The sequence below is a fragment of the Sciurus vulgaris genome, assembly GCF_902686455.1.
Source record: "Sciurus vulgaris genome assembly, chromosome: 5".
Taxonomy (NCBI): Eukaryota; Metazoa; Chordata; class Mammalia; order Rodentia; family Sciuridae; genus Sciurus; species Sciurus vulgaris.
In genome coordinates, this window is record NC_136465.1 from 90,244,063 (window position 1) to 90,271,080 (window position 27,018).

General features: G+C 37.1%; 1 protein-coding gene across 2 annotated transcripts in view; it reads right to left on the bottom strand.

Moving 5' to 3' along the window:
* Nucleotides 1-775: 775 nt before the first annotated feature.
* Nucleotides 776-27,018, bottom strand: part of ST8SIA1 (ST8 alpha-N-acetyl-neuraminide alpha-2,8-sialyltransferase 1) — a 133,564-nt gene continuing 107,321 nt past the window's right edge. For both annotated transcript variants that reach the window (XM_079141510.1, XM_079141511.1), the window contains one exon: nucleotides 776-4,884. In XM_079141510.1, the coding sequence (XP_078997636.1) occupies nucleotides 4,398-4,884 (487 nt within the window). In that variant the 3' untranslated portion in view covers nucleotides 776-4,397. The remainder of the gene's footprint in view (nucleotides 4,885-27,018) is intronic.

Sequence of the window (27,018 nt, forward strand, 5' to 3'; positions counted from 1 at the left end):
CTTGCCTCACCCTCTCCCTAAAACAATGGAATGAAGTCACCAAACTTGATAGGTCTATTTACTGTTGACTTTATTGGAAACATTGATCTAGGTAGCAGGTGCCTTGAAATTATTATTCACTTCCATCCCTGATATGTGCACCCCAAAAGTCATGTAATCTGAAAGGTGACATTTGCATTGGGAAGATAAAGAAATCAAAAGCACAGTATTACTTCCAGTTCTTATTTCCCCACATACTTGTCCTCAAGTACACACAAAAATTCCTGTAGTTCTTGATCTCCAGAAGTCTACAAGTTTAGAGTTGATATTATCTGGTGCTGATGGGAAAGTATTTGTGCAACACCACAGCACTTCCAAAAGCTCTCAGAGGATTGGTGACACTATTTCCCTCCCAACACGGATTTGTCAGTTCAAATCCGTGAACTTTTGTCAGTTATAAGAAAGTCAGTATTTCAAACACAGAAATTAAAACTATGGGTGGATGACTTTTCAACAAAAGAATATGAGGTTATATATAATAAAGTTATAAAACTGCCATAATTCTTTAAAAGAAGAAGGTTATTGATATTGTCTCCATTTGGGATCATCTATACCACTCCTGTAAAGATGTGGACTAATCTAAGAATATCAGTGGCACACTGAAGATCCCAGGATTTCTTCAGATATTTTCCCTTAAGCCATATGCCCCAGACTGCTTTGGGTATAAGTTATATTTAGCCTATCAAATGTTTAGTCCCCCAGGATCATGAGATATATCACAAAGCCACACAAAAGGTATTGTCCGAACATCTGCCATTTTGGATCATTTATTTTCTACCTTTGTTAAAATAACTAAACTATACAGAAACAAAATCTGATGAGCACTTCCTTAACCTCTCGTGTGAGAATTACACAGTTCAGATGCACAATTTTTGTATAAACTTGTGATAAAAAGCTCTCCATAAAGCATACATGTCCAAAAGTCCTCTTCCAAATAACAATCTTTCATATAAAACATTACTTTTCTTTCTTATGCAATGACTTAATCCTTCACCTATCTTAATTGTACTAAGGTGTGGTTAAAATTAAATAAATTCTTATTCATGATCTTCAGAATCAATGCAATTCTCAAATTGGGGCTAATAAAAATTAAAATTCCATCAAGCTACTCATTTACCATCTCTCCCTCCTTCCCTTTGCCCCCATGAAGCAATCTAATTTTTGTCAACACCCATTTTGAAAAACAAGTTAAAAAATTAATCTAATGGTAGAAAGGGATAACTTCTCTTGGCAGATACATTGAATGTGATGAAACTTTCTTTCTGGATGTGTTTAAAATAACCTAAACATCTTCTGAGCTGAATCTTAAGTGTCAGAAATAAATATAATTGACTAAATTCAGTAAAGTACCAGGCCCAATTTTGAAGGTGTTAATTTCGGACAAATAAAATTAAATAATGGGACTTCAGAACTCAACTTCTTAATAGTAACAGAGTATTATAACATACTCTACAGGACAATTCTAGAGAGATCTTTACTTAGGAACACATATTTCAATAAGGACAGAGACGAGTAACCTCAGGCTATACCCACTCACACACGCTTCTTGTTTAGAAGCATCCGTCTAACCAAGTACAAAAACTGGTGTATGTATGGCATACCTATGAACTGTTCACTTTTTAAAAAGTATGCTAAACCATAATCTACCCTAAGAAAACATTATCATGAAGCTGTAGTCATATTTTGGTATGAGCATGTATGTGTATCCTTAATTAAGGTTGATATGGAACAATCAAAACTTTCATTTTGCTCTCATCTAGGGTTTCTCAACATTGGCACTACTGACACGTTAGACGGGGTAGTGATGACTGAGGGGTTGACCTGTGCACCTTTAGGACATTTAGCAGAATCGGTGGTTGCTACACACTACATGTTAGTAGCATTCTTGAGTCATGACAATGAAAAATGTCTCCAAACATTGCCAATGGCACCAGAAGGAAGAGTAATCACCCCAGCTGAGCAGCACAGGTCTAATCAAACATTGCCAGCCCCGACCATGTCTGCTTTGTATTTCAGAAGTCACATACAATAGTTTAAAAAATTTATAGACTAAAATTATATTGTTATATTGTGTGCATGTACAAATATGTAACAATAAATCTCACTATTACATATAGTTACAATGCACCAAAATTTTTAAAACTATTATAGACTAAATATTGTATAAATCTACTACATAAGCCTATTACAGGAATTGTAACAAGAAGTGAAACTTCTAGATGACATTTTCAACAGAACTGAGAGGTATGGGCTTTAGGAACTCATTAATTTCACTTTAACAATTAGTACATTAATTTAAGTGACACATTTAGTTAATTTTTATATGTGTTTTTCATTGGCCCTTTTACATTTCTAATGAAGTATATTGTTAGAAATGTATTCCTTTTTCAGTCAATTATTAAGTAATAACAATAGCTCAAAAAGAGGAAATATATTCAGGATTGCCTATCTGCATATTTAGCATAGCTCACTCATAGTAACTTCCCATTACATTCTGCTGTCACACAGGATCAAAAGAGTAAATTAGTTCTGCATAGAACTGATACTCTCAAACACTTAACTTTCTAGGTATCAATTTAATCTGTGTAATGCCAATCATATTTTAAATGCTAATTTCTGAAATAATTTCAACATTCAACCACAATTTCCTACTCCAAGGATGTAGAATTTTTCCAAGGTGTTTGTTAATCTCAGTATCCTGTAAGTCAACTCACTAAAAAAATGCCACATGTTTTAGTCTATATGTATGCCAAGTTTCTACCATTAAAACCGAGGTAGAACTTTTTGGTACAGTTTACCTGCATTTTGGTGACATCTGAAAGAATAAGGATAATGAAATCTAGTGTCTCCTTCTAGCATAAGATACCCAAAGCACAAAGACAGTGAGAAATTTCCTTTCCCTTTTGTGGAAACATACTTGGCAGCTTATAATACCAGCAGGGTTTTCTTGCTATATGTCATCATATATCAAAGCTGCTGTAATCCTACCTGTTATTACGGAAATAAGTAGCTACTAATTCATATCACTTTACTTGCGTGAAACATGCTTTGTGGAACCATGCTCAACACAGGGCCCATTCATGAGATTTTGGTGGGAGTCAATGAAGAAAACAATTTTGCTCTTTCTGGATTAAGCATTTCTGGATTAAGAATTGCCTCTTGTACTGGTATATCATGACCAGCAGCAATGAATAACCTAGCATGTCTTATATATGCTTGTAGTGCTTACCAAACAATCTACGGGTGGCTCTCCAAAATTGTTTACAGATTTTTGTCATACCAAGTCATGTGGGTTCAGCATTCATAGTCACATAGTTACATAGAATGAGATTTAATTCTGTGTAGTGGATGTGAGGGTGTACGTATCTATATGCATGTGTGCATACGTATGATGTATCTTGGCATGAATATACTATGTTAGATAGAAAAGGGATCTGCCTTCTGGTTCATCTTCCACAGATGCTTACCTTATGTCATTGTGCTTTACTTCATCTCTGAACATTAAATTATGGAGGCAATTATGCCATTTACAAATGAGTATTGCATTTATACTCTTTTTGCACTAAAATAATAATAACAATGCAAACAGGTTTATGTAATGCAGACCTAAAATTGAATTCATGTCCTAAATTCTGAGGCGGGAAAGTGGCTCATGATATCCAGACTATGAATCAACACAGTCTAAACTCAACAATGCTTCACATTGTCTAAGTGGACTTGACAAAAGGGGAAGAAACAATTCTTATTTAAATTTTTAGAAATGGAGAACTACAGTTATTGTAGACTTGGTTCAACAAACCACAATAATCAGCTGAAGCATTTTGTATCCTTATCACCCAGTAAGGGATTTTTTAAAATCTATCCCATCACCTACCCACTGCCCCTAAACAGGGCAAAAATAAATAATAATTTTTAAAAACCTATAGTTCTACTGCCAGTCTTAATAAGACAAGTCTTCTAAAATTATCATGAGCCAGCAACACTTTTTCCCTGGCTTTTCCTTTATTCTTCATCAATTATTTCTGCAGCCTCAACAACTAGAATTCATCTTGTTTTTGAATTGCATCTTCTAGATTTGAACCATATAAATGTGCTTTACCAATGTCACCTCATGGGCATTTTATGAGTTGTAAATTCACCATGTGCTGTAAAATGTTTCACAGGATGTTGCCTTTCTTCTTTGTCCTTGAGGCTGTCATTAAAAGTAAAGTTTTGCTTGGGTTTTTATTCTTCTCCTCTTTTTTCCAAGTGGCCCATGCAAATCCGTGAAATGACTTGACCATTCATTCCCCTTTGGAGTCACGTAGAAAACCTAACAAAAAGACCCTAGCTCAGTCCTCTCTCTTCTTCCACTGTCCCTAGGAAGTGGGCTGGAGCGAGGGCTCCTCACATGGGTCCAGCTGCATCCGCAGTGCACCAATTTTATGAAGATACCAGAGTTGGAGAAATTCCTCTGGCATGGCATGGAAGCCAGAGAAGGGCAAGACATTGTCGTAGTAGTGGTGGCTGATGGGCTGCTCATGCATATTCACAGAGAAGGGCCAGAAGCCATAGATGGCCACCTCTTCACAGAGGCCCAGGGCTGCACTCACCAGGAAGAGTCCTGTGGACAGGCGCTTGGCATGGATTCCCCTACTTTTCCAGAACTTTCCAATGCTACGCAGAAAGTTGGGGTTGGCAAAAAGCACTGTTTGATTGGCACCAACATCTGACAGTGTATAATAAACCCGGAGGGATGGCTCTGTTCCTGTCTTCATAGAAAAGGCAGGCATGTAGATGTAACTGTGGTTATAGATTTTCATGTTGTCCACAAATGTCTTTCTGGACCATAGCAGGTTCTGAAACCTATTAGAGAGAAGAGGCTCAATTAAACCTCAAGAAGAAGAAACTTATTAAAACCCACTCTACTGTCTTATGATGGCTCAAATCATCTCAGTAAAACACATGAAAAATACTTTACTTGTATTTAAAGTCCTCCTTGAACTTACCAATTATCTCTCACAAGAAGGCTGGCTTTCTCCCACCCAATGCCTTAAACCCAACTTAACATTCCTTAATGGAGTTCTTCTGAACTAAAATGCTTTGCACATTTTGCTGTTTTTCAAAATGTATTTGCCTGGAACATAAAATGATCTAATCCTTGTGAGTTCCTAAAAGTTGTTGGCTGGGGGACTGATGAAAGCTACATGTGTGGTCTGATATAAGAATAGGACTGGTTTCCTCATCTGCAAATCAAAATAATCTCTTTTAAGACATTTCTTCCCCTTTGAACTCCATGATTCTATAAGCATTTAGTTAATCAATACTATAGGTAGGGTCTCACAACTTTGGATGTTCACACAAGGGAAGCTCCCCATCTTAAGTGCAGGTTATGTAATATGTAATATTATCCACATAGAATATTACATGGAAAAAGAAGGACTTCTTAAAAGGTGCAAAGCTGCCCATATTGCTTGCTCTAAAGAACTTGACTTTGCTATGCTCTTTTGGTTTTGATTATATAAAGAGGGCCTCTGTTTCAAATGTATTCAACTAAAATTTAAGGTATACTTCCGATGTGTCAGTGGAGAAATGAAAAATTAATGAATCAATTTTGGGTCTCAGGAAATTCAAGTCCAGTTGTGGTAACAAAAATATTAACAAATACAATATAATGTTCCAAATGTAATGATTGATATTTGTATAAAGTACCATAGAAGAGAGATGAAAAAGAATTCTTCCTTGCAAGATAGCACTAGGTCCAAGTAAGCTACAGAAAGGGACAGTGCTTAAAGACACCTCCTTAGGAAAACAATAGAAAGAGCCACAGCTAAACCAGAAAGGAGGGCATGGTCATGGGCCTGAATGCAGGTATACTGCAACAATGACAGGATTCACTCACTGTCCCTGGACTGTGGGAGATGAGGATGGTGGGGACAGTGGTTAAAGACAAGAAGACAAGACATGCTACAGAAACCCTTTTATGTCTCTAATTTGTCTAGATATCACTCGGTGGTGATGAGGAAAACTTCCCAACAGCAGCTACTTACTACAGTTGTCAGACTGCATAAAAAAAAAAAAAAAATGTATAGAAGATGATCTTGGCAAGGAAGAGACTAGCAGCCTGGAGATCAAGCAAGCAGCTGCCAATGTAACTCAAGAAGGGAAGGAAAGGGAAAGAGAAAGGAAAAAAGACAATCAAGGAGACCAGGTAGGTCTTGCAACTTTGGATTTCTTCACATGATGGGAGCTGCTCATCTCTGCTTATATGCAGGTGAAGCAACAGTGTCTATTACAAAAATTGAGCCACAACCAGCAGGGGAAGTCCCTGACATGCCAGCAGGCTCATTATAAATATGTGAAATTAAAACTCTGAATACACAAATCTGTGGGATTTTATGTAGTAATCAGTGTTACTTACTCTGCCTGCCAAGAAACAAAGGTGTGTTTCTCAAACCCAGAAGGAAGGAAAATCTCTCAGTATTTTTTCATGTTCTCAGTCCAGCAGCCAGCCTTAGTAATCTTCCCTGTACACTGACAAATAACGACGTGGTAGCAGGGTCTTTCGGCAGAACCACTCTACCCTAGCAGAGCCACGGCAGCACAGTCAACGAGGTTCTGTAGCTGAGTCAACGCCTCTAACACAAATTGCTGCTTCCCAACTTCAACATAGGCTCTGCTCAGCAATTCTTTTATTTCTTCTGTCGTCCACCTGTATCTTCTGTTCTCTTCCTAAAAACATTAATGCTTTCCCAATCATGTACATAACCTCCTACTTCACTGAAGAATGGTTCTCATGCTCTAGTTAGAATAACCTAGAGTTTGCTAATATCAACTTCCTGGTTCTGATAAGAGTGATCCAAGGGTGGAATTTTTATCTAGGACTCTCTGGTGATTTTGATAGAGATGTCTATGAAATAAACTTTTAGAAGATCAAAACATCAGTGTGAACTGCCTAGCTGTCTGCATCTGTCCCTCAATACCTCTTCCTTTAAATCTTCTAATTTTATCTCTACTAGCATTCTAAGAGGAAGAAGGGCTCCCTCTTCCCCTTTGTATTTTGGGACAAGTTTTTTTTTCACACTTCCTGAAGAATTCAAGTTCTAAAGTAAGTTCCCTTAAACATTTAACTGTTTCACATCTACTAAATCATTTCCTCTGTCTTCTAAACATGTTTAGAACTCCCCCTGACAGCTTTATTGAAATATATTTTACAATTTAAAAATGTGTATATTTAGGGTGTGCAATGTGATGTTTACCACATCGGGTTAGAACTTAGTAAAAGAAAGCTCTTGATAGGCCCACACTGTTCCCAGAGCTACATTTTGGTTCTCTCACTTCACTATCAACATTCAAGAGCAGTTAGTATACTTCTACTGTCTTTCTTTCTTGCTTATATTCCCTCCTTAGTACTATACAACTGCTCTCATTTCCTAGAGCTTTGCTGGCTGATGGAAGTGATAACCTTCATCTCTGTAGGGGATTACACATCAGTGAAGGATTACTGAGGGGCTTCAATTAAATCATGACAATCGATTTGTTCCCTATGGAACTGATTGATTATTCTTGAAAGGGGTGGTCTTCCCTCTTTTAGAAAATAAACTCCATCTTTAATTTAGTATAGTCTCAGTCTACATGAGTTAAACATGGTTTACAACCAGTTTAACCAGGACATGGTTAAACAACCAGTTTATCCATTGTATTTTAGAGTTTTTATCTGTCTTGTTCTTCAACAAAAGACTTTAAGGACTCAATTCTATAATTATTTATGGCCTACCTAATGCAATTAATAATTTTCCTGATCAAGTGTTTAATAGAATCGGTTGTGAATTTTACTAAATTATAATAACATTTCATTAAAATGTAAGGGAGCGATGTCCAGCTGTCCCCACGCCCTTCCCCTGTGCTCCAGCTGTACCTGTGTGTGCACCTGTGCAGATTTCCTCCTGTTCACTCATTCATTTCCTTGGTGAAGTTCTGCCTATAAATCAACACTCAACTTCATCTTTTCCTTTTTAAGCTTATTTCTTTATTCTACCTTAAACATTTAAGAGTCTCTTGTGAAATCCTTAATATGAACTAATCATATGTATCTTTTCAGACTATGTACTCATTGAGACAAAAGACATGTCTCATTCAACATTTATTTTTTTATACTAGTTCAGATGACTTGTATTCTGCATAAACGGAAAATAATTGAATAAAAATTGAAAAGAACAAAAATGAGATTATACTGACTTGTGAATCATTAAAATAGAGATTATTAATATATGATGAATATGGGCATGAAGGAAAATCCTATCCAAAGAGTAGAGTGAAAACACATAAATATAGCACATCTTTAAAGTGAATTTAAGATGACATAATGGAGATAAAATCAATGATTTTAAAAATTATTTAATAAAATGTATTCACATGGCCAGTGTCAATTTGGAATTTTGAGGTGAAATAGATCCATGCTTCACAAGAAAATCACAAAATGGTTTCAAGATATGTAGGAGAAATATTTTAAATCTAGAATATAAGAAAACAACTACAGACTTAGACATTTGCAAAATATCTTTTAACAAAGGAAAATACTGACAAAATTGATATATCAAGGTGTGAAATTTCATTACCATGAAAAATAAAATAGCTAAAATAAAAATAAACGATTCAGAAAAATATTTATAGCAAATTTGATAACTATAAGGTTAATGTTTTTAATACTGTAGTCTAGATATACTAATATTGATATGAAAATTTAAAAAACAAAAACAATCTAAAGAGTTTCAATTCGTAAAAATATTAAATCATTTTGGTTACAAGTTGCTAATTGGAGTGCAAAACTGAACAGAATAAAGATGAAGGTTCATCTCTCCCTTCCTACAACAAATCTCCACAACTAGGAGAAAAGATGTTTTTGAAAATCCACATCAGAAAAAAGAAAAGAAAACAAACCTTCAGTGGATCTGAGTGTGGGTTACCTCTGAAAAACAAAGTCTACCTTAAGAAAACAGAGCATGAACTAACTAGCCAATTTTGCTCTGAAAGGTGGCTCACCCTAGGCCTGGAGCAGGAGATACTAGGAAAGGTGGGTGTCTTAGCATAATCTGCCAGGGTATTGTTATGGGGTAGCTGGGACATCCAGATGGGTCAAACCCTAAAACCTTTCACTGGTCAATTATCACTATGTATGTGGGAGAGGGTGTTGGTCTTCAGGCATGCCCAGATAGCTGGATCAGCCCAGGATTAACTGCAAACTCTCAACTCATACAATATCCACAGACAGGCTATGCCTCCCAAGTGGAAGGAAGACACTCGTCCAAGAGAAAAAAAAAAACCTGCAGATAATAACATTTGGGAGCCACCCAAGAGAAGGCAACCTTGCCACTCTCTCAACCCAGAGCAAAATTTACCCTTCAGCAGGCCCAGAGTCTTCATAGGGTGTCTAGATCTGGAGAACCAGGGTCAGAAGACAATGAAGGACAGCCTCTGACACAAGAGTCGGAGAACAAATTGGAAAAACAAAGACACTCAAAGAAAACCAAGATTGTTCAATGGGCAGAAGAAAATTCTTAAAAATCTATAATTAGTTTGTTTAGAAATATTAATTGCCATTCCATTCAGACTAGGACACTATAAAAAGAAAAAGAACATTTAGATAATAAGAGAAAAAAATATATATATATATATCAACAGATGGATTCTGGTAAAGAAAACTTCAGGAACACAGCTACACAGTAGGCCTAGAAAGCCATCAATCAGATTCCAGTGAGACAAAAGGACAGCTTCGGGATGGATGGCTCAACAACAAAAAGTGCCCCTGCAGACTAATGTGTTTGGCAGTCAGAAAGAAGAGCGGGGGCTCCAATGGGAGACAGGCAGTGAATTACAGCTGTATGAAGAGGCTTTATTAGATCTGGGGGAAAATTAAAAGTTGAACAGCATGTAAGACACTTGTAATAGGCTTTCTCTCTCAGATGGGAACTACACCTAGTAGACACTAAGGTTACCACTGACACTGATTTGATGGTGATACAACTGGAATGGGGGTCAGGAAAGCACAGTGTGGAGGAGGAGGGATGCTATGTGGGCGTGTTAAGGGAGCTCCATCTTGATTTTTCCACAAGAAGTCAATAGACATGTTGGAAATGTAAAAATTCTAATTAAGCATGCTGCTTTCACATAAAACAAGAAAAAAAAGGGGAGGCCTATTAAAAAGCTGAAAGGAATTGCTTTCTGGGAACATGACTTGGGGGACCTGGGAGTCTGAGACAGGAGACTGCTGCTTTTCATTTTAAACTCTCACACACTATTTGAGGTTTTACAACTATGTACTCTATTATTTTTATAAAAATACATTTTATTTTTAAAATCATGAAGAAGATAAAATATTCTGTGTTTGATTAAATATGCAAGGCCACCAAAAAAATACAATGGTTGAGAAATTTTATGTACTAAAAAAACAAAAACAAAAACAAGAACAAAAAAAATATATATATATAGAGAGAGAGAGAGCAAAAACTGATAAATGCAATCAATAGAAATTCACAAATCTGGGAGAAAATCTTTTCCACACACACTTAATATAGAACATTAATCTCCAAAATTAATAAAGAACTTACAAAACTTTATACCAAAAATACAAAGAACCCAATCAATAAATGAGCTAAGGAACTGAGCAGACACTTCACAGAAGAAGATATATAGGTGATCAACAAATACATGAAAAAGTGCTCATCATCTCTAGTAATTACAGAAATGCAAATTAAAACCACCCTAAGATTTCATCGCACTCCAATTAGAATGGCTATTATCAAGAACACAAACAATAATAAGTGTTGGCATGGATGGGGGAAAAAGGCACACTCATACATTGCTGGTAGAGTTTCAAATTGGTGTAGCCACTCTGAAAAGCAGAATAGAGATTCCTCAGAAAACCTGGAATGGACCCACCATTTGACTCAGTTATCCCACTCCTTGGTTTATACCCAAAGGATTTAAAATCAGCATACTGCAGTAATGCAGCCACATCAATGTTTATAGCAGCTCAACTCACAATAGCTAGATTGTGGAACCAAACTAGATGCCCTTCAATAGATGAATGGATAAAGAAACTATGGTATATATACACAATGGAATATTACTCAGCCATAAAGAAGCACAAAATTATGGCATGTGCAAGTAAATGAATGGAGGTGGAGAATATCACGCTAAGTGAAATAAGCCAGTCCCAAAAAAACAAAGGCCGAATATTTTCTCTGATAAGTGAATGATGATACATAACAGGGTGGGGGACAGGGTAAGAGAAGAATGGAGAAATTTTGGAATGTGTAGAGGGAAATGAGGTGGGGGAGGGGTGGGGAAGGAAAGAAAGCGTAATGAGACAAACACCTTTACCCTATGTACATGTATGAGTACACAAATGGTGTGAACCTACTTTGTGTACAACCACAGAAACAAAAAGTTGTATCCCATTTGTGTACAAGGAATCAAAATGCAGTCTGTAAAAATAAATAAATTAAATTAAAAGAAATTCATAAATCCATAATCACATTGAGTCTTCAATTTTAAAATAATGCATATTTTTATAATGAAATAGAAAATTTCTGAAATTTAACTGCACTTCATATTACAAAAGAGAAATCCACATATTAAAACAATCATTACACAGGCTACATTGTCATAAAAATGTAATAAAATTCATAAAAATGGAATAAAATGAGAAGACAACATAAAGTACACACACTGAAACATTTTTTTAAAAATATTTCACCTGTGTAACTATAATGTGCTAATAAAAACATTAAAAAAATTTCAAATACGTTTATACGGGAAAGTTTCAGTAATTACCCTTCTAGTGTATACAACAAAAATAACTGAAAAATTTTCTATTAGAGCCAATAGAGATTTACACAAGATTTTTTTTCAACTTCCCTACATAGCAGCAATCATATCTTTGAGAAATATAATAAAACAAAGATTTCATTTATACTAGCAACATGGCCCCCAAAACACATTAAAATAGATTTGTAAGTAAATTCCTAATATTTATGGGGACATTAATGAATATTGAAAATGTCTCCCCAAATAAAATTTGTAGGTTCAATGCAATCTCAACCAGAACTACAAAATTTGATAAGATAATAGGATGATTCTAAACTTCATATGGGAGGTATAAATCAGTGTGCATACTCAAGACAAAATTGGACAAAAAATAAGGAGGACAACTCATCAATAACAAAACTATAAAACTATCATAATAAAAATACTAATAAAATTATACACAGAAGTTCACAAATCCACAATCATAGTGAGCTTTCATGCAAGAACAGAAACTATATGCTAGAACAGAAGAGTTTCTAAATGAACCTATGCACATTTGGGAATCTCCTATATCATAAGTGACATTTCAAACCATTTCATAAGAAAACTGGATATTTCAGATTGTGCTGGGGTCACTAGCTAATCAGTAAGAACTAAGATAAATTCATCTCTCATACTGCTCAAAAAGTTCCAGATGGAATAATGATATTTTGTAGAAGAAGAAAAAATAAGAAAATATCTTTGAGACCTTGGGATTTTAATCATTGTAAAACAAGGCATGAAATACAAAAATCCATAAAGGAAAGAATTTGATAAACATGACTGCTTTAAAATTAAAAATTTCTATAAGGCAAATATTAGAGAGTTAAAACTCATTATGTCCCATTTTCCTGTGCATAAAACACCTACAGAATGTAACTTGAGTAACTGGGTAATTTTATAAGTGTCCTATGTATACATAAGATGATGGGATATTAAAATTTAATTTTAAGACAGAAGCCAGATTGTAGAGGCACATGCCTGTAATCTCAGTTACTCAGGATGATGAGGCAGAAAAGGGGCTGGGGACATAGCTCTGTTGTAGCACAGCCCTGGGTTCAAACCCTAGTATCAAGAAAGAAAAGAAAAAAGGAAAGAAAGAAAGAGAGAGAGAGAGAGAGAGAGAGAGAGAGAGAGAGAGAGAAGGAAGGAAGGAAGGAAGGAAGGAAGGAAGGAAGGAAGGAAGGAAGGAAGGAAGGAAGGAAGGAAGGAAGGAAGGGAGGGAGGGAGGGAGACTTGAAGAAATTGTTTACAACATACATACATAACCCAGAATATAAACAAGAATCAATTACAAATATGCCAATAACACAATATAATAAAGAATCAGTAACCAGAATAAAAACAATAAAATATCTTGGTGATGGGACTCAAATCTAAACCAAAAATTCACTTATGTTTCATTTATATTTATATACATAGCCTGAAGTAATTTTACACAGTATTTTTAGTGTGCCTGCATTTCAACTGTGACCTATCACATTAGGTCAGGTATGGAATTTTCCACATGTAGAGTCAGGTTGGTGCTCAAAAATGTTTCGGATTTTGGAGCATTTTAAATTTCTGATTTTCATAGTAGATAAACTCAACCTGTACTTTTATGCTTCAAATGGAATGGCTGTATGAATTGTTACCGTATGAAAAGATGATTTGGCATTTCTAATATGCACACTGACTGCCACTAGCTCAAGCAGTATCTGGGCTCTCTTACAAAATAGCAGTGGCCTCTGAATTCCTATGCACCTGAGCCTGGTGACACAAATCCTGATAACTTCTTAGGCAACCCTGTGTGAACAGGATGCCCCCACTGTCTCTTAAACAAGTTTTCACTTTTATATCCTTGAACCTGCCATGGGTGTGGTCTTGCTGATTTCTGAAATGCCTTCAAGGCACCTTTCTTATTGTCTTTGTACAAAGTACAAAACTTTATTATTCTTTATTACTCTTCAGCAACCACATCTTCCCCAGCCCCAATATTCCATGCATTTTTCTGGCCAAACTGCTAAGTTTTTCAAACAGTTCCTCTCTGTTTTCTGATCCCAATTCTCACAGTAAACCTGCCAAAAGTTGAGCCACCCTGAAATTTCTACCACCAGATTAATTAGTCCATGACCTTTGAATTTAGTTTCACAGAAAGTATCAAGATATGGACAAAATGTAAACAAGTTTTTACAAAATGTAACAAGCTTCACAGAAAGTATCAAGATATGGACAAAATGTAAACAAGTTTTTTTTTTTTTTTTTTTTTTTTGCCAGAATGTAACACAAATTGGACTCTAATCCAATTTTCAGTAGAGCTCTCCTTCCCCTCTGAAACCTCATGAGCACATTCTTTACTGTCTGCATTCCTACTGGTATCCTGGTCTTCTGAACTCCCACCAGAATCATCAGTTAAGGCCTGCATACAACATTCAAAGGAGTTTACAGCCTGCACCTTCAAACTTTTCCAAATTACTCCTGCAAACCAGTTCTAAAGCCTTCTTAACTACATAATCAGATATAATCACAGCAACAACTCCGCTCCTTGTACAAATTTCTGTATGGGTCAGTTTTTTGTTGTCGTGACCAAAATACCTGATAAGAACAACATATAGGAGGAAAACTATTTTTGACTCACAGTTTCAGAGGTTCAGTCAATGGCTGGCTGATTCCACTGCCACAGTGAGGCAGAACATCATGGAGGAAGGATGTGAAAGAAAGAAGATGCTCAGCTCATAGCAGCCAGGAGGCAGGGGGTGGGGGTGAGTGAGGAGCCAGGGACAAGATACAGTTCCTAAGCACACAGCTCCAGTGACCTATTTTCTCTAGTCATGCCCAACTGCAAACAGTTACCTCCCAGTAGTACATTCAACTGGCTAATCCACTAAATGGATGAATCTGCTGATGAAGTAACATCTCTCACAATCGAATCATTTCACCTCTGAACATTCTAGCATCAACACATAAGCTTCTGAGAGGACATTAAAGATCCAAACCATAACAGGTCTCAATATCTCCTTCAAGGGCACGTCCCCAATGATCTAACTTCCTTTCATTTGGCCCCATGTCCTAAAGGTTTCATGCCCTCCCTAAAGCACAATGGACTGGGGCCCAAGCCTTTAAAACATGGGCCTTTGGGGGACACTCCAGAGCCAAACTGCAGCAATACTATCTATGATATTTTCTTAAATATACAGAAAATTAGAAACCATTTAAATGTCTATCACTAAGAGACCAAATAATCACATTAGATCCATACTATGGATACATGGTAGTTTTTGTTTGTTTCTTTGTTTTTGTTTTTGTTTTGTACCAGGGATTGAATTCAGGGGCTCTTAACCACTGAGCCACATCCCCAGCCCTTTTAAAAAAAATTATTTTTATTTATTTAGAGACAGGGTCTTACTGAGTTGCTTAGGACCTCACTAAGTTGCTAAGGCTGGCTTTGAACTCTTGATCCTCCTTCCTCAGCCTCTCCAGTTGATGGGATTATGGACATGCACCACCGTACCCAACCATGGAAGTTCTTTTAAGGACACAACTCTATTTTCATTGAAATGGAATTATTTCCAAAACAAATGTGACCTAGTCGTTTATTGTATATAAATGTATATCATATGAGATAAAGACACATATTTTTAGTAGTTACAAATATGGATATAAATGCATGGGAAAATATTGAAAGCATACATTAAGCTGAAAATAATGGCTAACTCAGGGGATAGTAGTGGTAGGGAGGGAGGGAGTTGAGGAAGCAAAAAAAAAAATAAAGCTTTGTAATACTTTCATTTTTTTCAAAGATGTATATATATTATTTGTCACCTGTGTTATTGAGTATTTCCTTCCAGAAGTTTGGGCTCCTTAGTGATCACACAAACGCAACATAAAACACCTGCTTCTAGTTTACGTTTTCAGTGCAATAATAAATTGGGGTTATAGTGTACTTTTACATTTTTTAAACATGATTATAAGTTTGATTTTGCAGGTTAAAACAGTATTTTAAAAGATCAAGTTAATTTAACTCGAGTTTATTTCATTTTAAACATCCATTTGTTTTACACAGAATATTTATTCTAATCTTTTTCTCTATATGAACTGTAATTTGAACATTTTCATTCTTATTTACCTCCTGTTCAGACACTTAAGCTACTTTTCCAGTGAGTTAACTCATTTCCTCACATTATTTACTTCCTTTTCTGATGTCTTTGGACCTTTTGCCATGTTTGAGGCTACTCACTGTCATTTTCCTGTCTCTTTGAGCAGCTGCTTGTTTACCCAGCTGTTGCTTCCTTTCCTTCTGTCAATCAGTGTTAATTCTGTGTTAATTCACAATACCTTCCTCCTTGGTACCTTCTCATCCTCTGAGTGTATCTCTTCTGCAGGAAAATATTTTATCAGATTGAAAAGAGTACTCCTTACCAATCTACACCACTAACAGGTAAGACACAGTAAATATGCCCTGAGAATGCAGACTTTAAAAATACTTGCAGAGTACCCTGGGAATGTTGCTAAGAGGGAAGATATTTAGAACAGACCTTTCACATATGGATACATTGAAATAAATTTTGGGGGACAAGTAAGGTTAGCTACACCAACAAAGTTGATGGAGAAGAGCATTCTTGGCTGAAGGAGCAATGCTGGCCAAGGTGAGAGAGGGTGGCATCCAGGGAAACACGAACAACTGAACAGGGGCCTTGGGAGTAGCTAGAGATGAGGAGCATGGTACATGATAAAAGAAGGACCTACTGCCATTCAAGGGTGAGATTTTCCTTACAAGGAGAAATGGAGATAAATTAGTATGTTGTTAGTCCAGAGAAAGGACAAGGGTCTTACCACAGTGGCAACAGGAGAGGAAGGAGCTGACTTTGGTGATTGGGTGCAGCTGGGCCGATCTTCAATGGGGAAGCAATGGTGAGGTGCATGGGGACAGCAGGGTCAAGTCTGATTTTTAGTGCCTCTCCTGTGCCAGTTATTAAATATTTATCACTCCTAGAAATGACAGAGGCTGCAGTTTGGGGGATAGGGAAACTGGGATTTGTGGGGACTCCTTTCATGATGCTGTGTAGCACAAAGGAGAAGGTGGTATGAAGGGAAAGACTATTACTTAATTTTGAATGTGCAGATGGACATGAGCCACCCAGAAGAAAAGTGGGCTAAAATAAAGACTGACAAATGAACAGCATTGAAACGGTGGGCAATGGAGGCAGAGTAATAGCAGAAGGGTGGAATGAGAGACCACAGGGAATCAGAAGCGCATGTAACAAAAAGGAGAAGAAGGGGTTTCAGGAGAAGTTCACTGCTAGTGGCGACAGAGAGACCAAGTGAAATAAAGACAGAAAATGCTCTGTGGAGATTTAGCAGTGTGAACATTGTTAACATATAGCTATTTCAGTAGAAATCAATCTAGATCATGAATTGAACATTCAATAGTCTATCGGTGCCAAACAAGTTAATAAAACATGTGAAGGAGCCAGATCTAAGACGAGTGGGAACAGATCCGAAAATGGAATGTGTATGTCCTATGTAAAGGAATATCAAATTTAAAAGAAGAAAGAAAAATGGAAAATAAAACTGCAAGCTGTCTGGGTCTGACCTGTTGTACACAAGTTTGATGTCAACCCTCAAAGAGTATTCAAAATTCCAAGTGACATTAAGACCACAGAACCACAGGGCCTTTCAAAGGGGTCAGGAAAAATGTAGCAGATATAGTAGACGTGGTCTCCCATTTATTTATTACTCTAGTGGCAATCTGGGATAAAAATGGAAAGACATCAAATTACAGAAATAATCAACAAACTCTATTATAAGATTCGTGAAGCGGGCACGATCCCTTCTCTTCTATTGAGAAAATTGAGAAGCAGGATAGTTGAGTTCTACGATGAAGTTGCGTACGAGGAACGTAGTAGACCGGGCTTCGGCTCTGCCCTGGATCCCACACTTTCAACTAATTCTGCAGCTTTTCCCTGAGTGAAAGACGCGTCCCTTCTGTCCTGAATTCATTCATTCACCTGTCATCCGGGCTCCACGCCTTTCACCTTCTCCAGCACCCGGCCCACATCATCTTCTTCATTGCTTCTATCCTCATCTACTTCCCTTCGTTGGCCCTTGCCCCCACATGGGAACATAACAAGTGGAACATTCTCAGTGACAGGGCAGTCAAGATACTTTTAAGAAAAGAGATTTCTAATGTTAGATTTTTATGTTCTTTGCTTGATGGTTTTTCGGTGCCTCCCCTCCCACACCTGAAAACATCTCTATGATCTACTAAATATCACAAGTCTTTGGGAATGGTATTCAGACGAATTAAGGGCAGGAAGCTTTCAAATAAACAAAGAGCATATAAATGTAAGCTTACGGGAATTCCCAAAATATTGGAGAAAGCGTTTGAACTCACTGGCAGATACAGGGGAGTAGAAATTACAAATCAATTTGAAAGAACTTCAAGGTTCAGGCTGACCTCTACTCACAACTGAATTCATTCCAATGACTTCCTAAATCTCTGCCTCCGGTCTTGCTCCAGAACCCTCCAAAATTACACAGTAGAATAGCTGAAGGACTAAGACTGGGAACCACGAAGCACTAACGCCTACATGTGACTTCCACCTCTTACTAACATTGTGAATACAGTCAGGTTTCTTAAGCTATGTGTACTTCAGTTTCCTTATCCGTGCAATAGGGATACCATTGTATCTAGCTCACAGAAATTCGTTATCGTGTGAATTGATGCTTGTGAAGTCTCTTGAACAGTACTATCCCATAATAAACACTCAATAAATATTAGCACTTATTATTATTACAGTCAATATACCAGTGATCGTTCATTTGGACTCACTCATACACAAGTTATTTCTTGAGAACACCTTAGGTGCCAGGCACTGCTCTGTGCACTAAGGGATGTAGCAATGGACAATATAGACAAAGTCTTTGCCCTCATGGATCATTTATTGGAGAAAAGACAGTCAACAAACAAATATGTGGGGAGTGCAGTTGGGTAAGAGGAGAGAGTGAGGGTGTTGTAATTTTATTTAAGGTGATACTTTAGCAGAGGTTTGAATGAAGTGAGGGAGCCAGTCCTGTGCAGATCTGTGGGAAGCATTTCAAATGTAACATCTTCTCTCCAAAATCTATTGCAATAACCATGTTCCTTATGCAAATAGACTGCACAACCATCTACCAGTGACTTGAATGAAGTCTTACCTTTTCTGCAGATTCTAGGTCCACTTGGGCTACTCTTATGGTTTGGATCTGTAATGCTCTCCAAAAGCTCATGTTTTGAAAGGTTGGTCCCTAATGCAGCAATGTTCAGAGGTCAGGCTTTTAAGCAATAATTGGAATCATGGGGTTCTGACTTTATCTGTGGATTAATCCATCAAAATGCATTGATAGCTCAATGAATTCCTGGGAGGTGGGATCTAGTTGGAGGAAGTAGGCCACTGGGGGGCTTGTCCTGGAAGATTTTATCTTCCCCCCTGGCTCCGTTCACCCATCTTTGCTTTCTGGCTGCCATGAACTGAACAGCTTTCCTCTGCCCCAGCCTTCCACCATGATATTTCTGCCTTTGAGCTAACTGACCATGGACTGAAACCTCTGAAACCATGAACCCAAAATAAACTTTAACTTCTGTAAGTTGTTCTTGTCAGGTATTTTGGTCATAGTGGGCTAACACAGTTATTAACTCCCACTTTTGTGACAACTTGAGCTTACTTTTCCATCATTCTCCACCTAACTACTTACAGAGTGCACCATGTGAAATGGCCATTCTGCAGGTCAAGACAGTTGACTCCTGTCAATAATAACAGAATAAAGAAGATCCAGTCAAGGATTCTATGGACCTAGGGGGACAGCAGAACCAGTGGACAAAAGAAGTCTGGTTCCACAAATGACAATGTGGAGCAGAACCCTTCCCAATCCCTGTGCTCCCTCGCAGAGCATGTGGGTGAGAAGAATACTTTACTGTACTCAGCCCAAGAGGTGCAGGGTGATTTGGTACAGCAGCTAGTCCACCCTAAGTAATGCGTAACCTCCGTGCCACAGTTTCAGTTTCAAGTTTCCATCTATCCTCCTCGGTATCGTTGCAACAGGATCCAAATGGATCTCCCTTTTCAGTGTTCCCCAAGAAATTGTCCCAAGCCCCAATATGACCATGTCACTTTCTGACAAGGGGAAGTTCTGCAATGGCTTTTCCTCATCCTCAGAGTCCAAGCAGTCTGGATATCTGAAGTGCTTCAGGACCTAATCCCGGCCCACATCTTCAGCCTCTTCTTGCCATCATCACTCCATTCCTGCCCCTTCCACTTACAATACTTGACATTCAAATAAGTCCTGACATACGTGCCTCTAAGCCATTGCACAGCTATTCCTCCTGTCTGGAGGCCCCCTTTGCCCTGCTAATTCCCACTATCTTGCAGGACTTATTTCCCAGCATCTTCTATAGAAAGTTTTCTACGACTCTGAGTCAGATTAGATATTTAACTATTTAACTTTGTGTTCTCTCTTCTCCCTCTCTCTTACAGACTGAACCTCTACCACTGAGCTACATCCCCAGTCCTTTTTATTTTTATTTGGAGACAGAGTCTCACTAAGTTGCCACGGCTGGACTCAAACTTGAATCCTCCTGCCTCAGCCTCTGGAGTCACTGGGATTGCAGGTGTATATAACCATGCCTGGCTAACTTTGTGTTCTCTTAGCACTTTATTTTGATCAAGGTTCTTATCACCTGGTCAGGTAGTTAGTCGTCTCTTTAATTTTTATATCATTTACTGAATTCCTTTAGAAAAAGTCAATGTCCTTTACCTTTGTGTCCTCTAAGCTTAATATTATGGCTGACACAGGGCAGGCATCTAATAAAGTTGTTGAATGAATAAATACTATACGATCAGGTTGATTAAGTAAGTAGTTTTGCACCTTTCTCACAAAGTGCATTTAATTGCTTCTTTCCAAAGTATGCTACAGGAAAATTAAAAAAAAAAAAAAGCCCCCTCCTGGAATACTAAGATAATATGAGATACTTTTGATTTCCTTCCCATTTGTCAAGCATTATTTTATATCTCTGATTTTTATGCAAACTACTCCCCTGCCTGAAACTGAAAAATGGGTAATTAGGAGCTGAATAGCACCCTTAAATACAAATCCCTCATTAGACACTAGTTCATTTTCCTGTAAACAGAATACGATGATTTCTGGTGAACATCAAACCTTCCAAGGATCATACAACCATTTTTAATTTCAGGAACTATTTAGAAAAATCTCACTGTTTTTCAGGATGAATAAAATGGTGCTTGCTGTTTTTCTGACCATTAAGTAGCCTTGTTTTTCTGGCTTCTCCCTTTTGCAATTCTTTGAATAGCAATTATGTTTATTTCTCTAGGTTTCCATATGAAATTAAGGCCATACTAAACTTTAAAAAACAGATATTGACTCATTTCAAGACATATAAAATTAAATGAAGTGTATTCTAATCTGTGGAGCATCATCATTTATGTAAGAAGATTATGGCATCATTGGCATAAAGCAATAGTCTTGTGTTTTAAAAGACACATTACATTTTGGAAGCCCACTGATTTGTCCATATTTGCATCTATGTTACTAATATAGATGATGATCTCAAATGTGGCTTACGATTAAAGAGAAGATACTTCATTGAGAATACTGCAGTGTTCAGTGTCTTCTACAGCCAAACTGCAGCATTTAGTCAATTACTTCATCTCTTTATGCCTCACTTTTCTCGTCTATAAAAATGGAGATCATAATAGCACCGAGTGACAAGGACTGCTGGAAGGACTCAGTGAATTCATATGTATGATGTACTTAGAACAGTGCCTGGCATATAAGTCTCAAAATATCATCATCATCATCATCATCATCATCATCATCATCATCATCATGTTTCTTTCTTTGCAAGATCAAGTGATGAGAATCTGAATCTTAAAGAACCCCTCTAGAGAAATAAACACCGTCTTCAAAGAAGTAAGTTAAAACTTAAAGGAAAAACCGGGGCACAGCTGGCACACATGTTTATACAGGCATAAGCTGTATACTGGAATACCAAGATGCATGTAAATAAATTTTCACAACTGGTTCTTCATTATTCTGTAAACAAAATTAAAACATAACCAATATTGCAAATGTCCAGCAAGCACTTAAAAAGGACAAGAAAGAATAAGGGCAGGAGAGATTGGAATTTGGGGATTCAGAGAAGGAAAGATACAGAGTCTCAAAAGAGAAGCACCCATTAGCCACTAGAATACAGGAAATGCCCACGAACCTTGGGAAATACAAAGCAAGCATTCCTGAGCAACCCAGCCATGTCCTTAGTTCTAGCCCTTAACCCATGCCCTTGACCCAGGCCCTTGCCTGCAAAAAAGCAACTTGAGGGCAATGTGTAAGCACTAGAAAAACAAACATGAAATTGTTTTACTCTGGCTGCACCTCGAGGTCAGTCACTGGCAACTCTCCCTTCATAATTACTAACACTCCATGTCAATAGGTTGCTGTCTCTCCTTCTGGAGATGGCCACATTCTCCCTCGAATGTGTATTTCTAACTTTACCCCAAAAGACATCTCTACCTTGAGACAGCCTGCATTCTCTCCTGAATGTATATCTTCTTTCCTAAATAAAGGCGTCTGTGTCTCTTGCTGGCACATGCTGAAATTCTTTTCCCTCACATGTGGCTAAGGACACTATTTGTTCTGAGTCAAGTTCCCCCTCCACAGGAACTTCTCCAGTGACACAGAGATCAGTGACAATAGTGAACTGCATATAATTTGTCAGAAATTCATTTCACGCAAATATCAAAGCAGCTGTCTTTTCTCCGTTAAAAAAGAAAAAAAAAACTAAATATAAGCACAGCTTTATAAGAAAATGAATTCTTTCCAAAATATTATAAAATGTACTATCTTCATTTTATCACAAAAAACTATGCCCTGAACACTCTAAAGTAATGAATGGAACTATTTGCATTTGCAATGAAATTTTTTTCATATGCTGCACATTATTCTGAGTATCACATTTCTTTAATGCATGTCACTATTCAATTATTATTTAATTAAGTTTTTGCCATCAAAATATCACAAATCTAAATTATACAGTATTTTATTATATTTCTATAACCTTATTACTTTTCAATAGAAGTGTCAGAAAATAAACTGAATTTCTCTTTGGCGATATGAAATCAAACTAAAAATCTGAGAAGGATGCAAAGCAGGGTTCCTTTTCCCCTGGGGATTGGAGCAGGAGGGGTGGTATCAGCTGCACTTAAGACCCAGATCCAAGTTGTCAGGGCGTTTCATACCACTGCCCAGTCCTCTGACTAAACCTGAAGAAATGAGAGATAATTTAATGCTCCACATACCCTGCGTCTGGCTAGGTGGTTTGGCTGGTTGAACACTGGCTATTAAAAGCCAAAAGATAACAAATTTGCTGAGTCTCCTTGATAAGAATCTTGAAAAATAAAATTATTGTGAACTTACCATTTATAAGATTCCTAAGGCCTCTGAAGAGTGTATTTGCTAGTGGGAAAGCAGATAGAAGGATCTCACTAGCGTGTGCCACCTACACTGCTAATTCTACTTTTGGAGCCTGCCACAAGTCATGTGAGGGTGTCCTTGACACATTTGTAAGGAATTTTCATGGTATTGGGTGTGATAAAAACTGCTCCCACATACAGAGAGAAATCATTATTTTAAAAACACAATCAACAATCAGACTTGACTTTGACTTTTACATGAACCTCTCTAATCCACTCTGAGTCTAGTTATTTGGGTACTAGAGTATTGGACCCCTCTGCAAACTTGCTTTCCTTCTGAAGATCAAAGCAGAATGCTTGTTTGTGTACATTTACAGCTTAATGAGTCTAAAATTGTGAATGAAAATGCCTGAACGGGAATTAAGCTCTACAAAATTATTTTTGACAAACTTGAAGTTTATATTTAACTAACCCCAAAAGCATATAGACAAGAACAAAAGAGTCAACTTCAAGACCCGGCTTACAGTTCATAAGGTAGGATATACATCATTCAAATACCACAATGAGTGAATTGGATAGGTATTTTTTTAAAAAATAACTTTTACTTATTTCTTCTTTTTACAAAAGTAAAACATAGTAACTAATTGTGGAAAATTAGAAATAAACACAAAGACGTATGTTTGGAATATAGTAAATGTTTAATAAAAACATGTTGAATGATAGATGGGTAGGCAGATGGACATACATAAAGATAGACAGATGGAGGGGCAAATAAAAATAACCACCCAACAAATCCACCATTCAGAGTTGAACTCTATTAACATACTGATTTCTGTCTTCATACACACACCCCTATACATGAATGATAATTTATACACAACTCACATGTGAAGAAGTCTATCTTTCTTCTCCCCTACAATTTGCCTTTAGCTTGCTCTGATGTTCCCATTCTCACTGATGGCAGGGAAAAAACGTGCCTTAAATTTGCCAATTAAAAGCAATTCAGTGTCTTTCAAAGTAAAATAGTTTTGGGGGATAAATATCTCATCCCTTTAAAATGCAAAACTCCTCTCAAGAGTGGTTCTCTCCTCCTTTTTCTATGGGACCTTCAGAGAAAAAGTGGATCTTTACACTGTGCTCAGTGTAGTGAGGTTGATCTGGTACTTGTCCTTGTGACCCAGCACTGTCTGCTGAAGCGTGATTGCTATCTCTGGCTCTTTTGAACACTAGGCTGGCATCCATGCTCAAGACTGTGACCTCCTCTGTTGGCCCACTGATCCTTGGGTCCCTTTAGTTCCAGCAGTATTTGGAGTGCGTTTGTATTTTCCTACTAGAAATGTGCAAATGTCATGACTCCTAAAATATCACACACAGGGTGAAGAACTGAAGGTGTCATCACAAGCCCATCCCTGGGATCCTCCTTCAGCTTTAACTTCTCTCTCAGCAACAAGAGGACTTCCATGCAGGATGCCAGTCTTCTTGGAAAGACAAGCAGCTCTTCAGACACCCACCCTGCTCATCAGTCCCAACACTACCCTAACTGTCCAATTGATACCTTCACCTGGAAACAAGGAGATAAAGAGTGAGGACAGGGGCAAGAAATGAAAGAGAGAACTGAAGAACAGAAAACAAAGTGACAAGAGGAAAAGAAGCTAAATAAAAAATATTTCTAACAAATGGAAAGATAAAATTGGGCAGCTAAAATTTGTGTGATCTAGTGTTTGAGATTCTGTCTTTAGTTGCTGCATTGAACAATGATGGAGAAATGTGTTGTTGGTCAGCGTTTCCTTGCTGTGACAAATACTGAGGAAAACAACTTGGAGGAGGAAAAATTTATTTTGGCTTATGATTTCAATCCATGGTTGGCTGGCTCCATTGTTTGGGGCCTGGGGTGAGGTAGAACATTGTGGTGGAAGTGCATGGCAGTGGAAAGTTTCTCAGCTCATGCCAGCCAGGAAGCAGAGAGAGTGAAAGGGATAGGGACAACATATACCCTTCCAAGACACATCCCCTGTGATCTACTTCCTCCAAGTAGGCCTCACCTCCTGCGGTTTATACCACCTCCTTATAAAGCTGTCAAATTATTAATCCACCAATGGATTAATCCACTGATGAGGTCAGAGCCTTAATGATCCAATCACTTCTCAAAAGTCTCACCTCTGCACATTGCTGTATACATGGGCCTTTGAGAGACATTCCAGATCCAACCCTTACAACAAGTGGGAAATAACAAAGTTAGGAAAATAACAAAGAAGGGTAAGTGAGGTTTGTCTCACTGGCTCTCTTGAGCTGCAAGGACTAACTGTACACCTATTTCATCTCACCTCTGATTCTTTCAAATCATGTGCTGCAAACAAAACCTCAGTGGATTGCAATACTGTTGACTCAGTGGTAAGGTAAAAGAAAGTCTAAGAGTTAATTATATTACAGTTGTTGAAAACAGTACATCTATTTTCATTTCATGTTGTGATTCAAGTGTTAGTGAATGACATCAGTTTTTAAAGTAAACCTTCTCTGCTTACACCCATAATAGATGAAGGATAAATAGCAACTTCTTCATTTTCTGCCTAGGCTACAAAGTAATTTGAATAAGAAATTTTATATGTACACAACATCCATTAGCCTATTTCTCTAAAATATGGCTAATACCACCATTCTTCATCTACTTTTCAAAAATGGGAAAAAATGTTTTAAAAACAGAAACAGTATAGAGCATACCTTGCAGTCTCCTTAATAGTATGCCCTGTAATTGCAATGTGCTAAGACCATAAACATTTAGAATTTGAAAACAAAAAGTTTGATACCTTATGTTTATTAGTGAACATTTTTAGCCTCTTAGTCTTCATCTTGTGATGAGCTGGGACAAATAAATTGTCAATCAGAATCTCTGTGGGAATTCTGTGCTACATCATATGCTAAGTTGGGAAGCTTAGTACAGGCAGATGTTCAACAAGAGAAGCTGCCTCTATGGGGAAAAATCATAAAAAACAACAACAAAAAACCCTTTTGCTCTACTTGAGTAGTTTTATTTCAAGAATTGACTTATATTAGAAAAATCTCTAATTTTCCATAAAATAAAAATTTCTAACATTTAAAAATAAAAGTCACTGGAGGACTTATGATTTTTGTCACAGTTGATAAACAATAAAAATCGTTCACTCAAAATACTAACTGAATTTTAATTAAAAGTGGCACTCCGTGAAAGAAAATAAGTGATTGTATTACCAGTTAACTAGGAAAAGACCTTATACAACTCATATTTCTGGGTTTTAGTTTTCTTTTTAAGCAATCTCTATATTTATTGATTTACTTATGATTGATAAATAAAATTGGTTTCTTTACATATCAGTTTTAAATAAAATTCTATTAGCATACACCTTAACATAAATATTATATATATGCACATATATTTATATATTACCTGAGACAAACACATAAATGTATTCCTGCCCCTAAATGCCAATCTAAATGGCTATCCCTTGCTTATACTATGTCTGTTGTAGAAAAGCCAAGTTTAGAGGGAAATGAATGAGCACTTTTCAAGTATCTCTTCAAACCCTAAAACAGTCAAAGTGATAACCATGAATATATTTCTTTTCTCTTTTTTCATGTTGTTTTAGTTGGTTTTTGTGTTGCTGCGACCAAAATACCTGATAAGAACATCCTAGAGGAGGGAAAGTTTATTCGGGGCTCATGGTTTCAGAGGTCT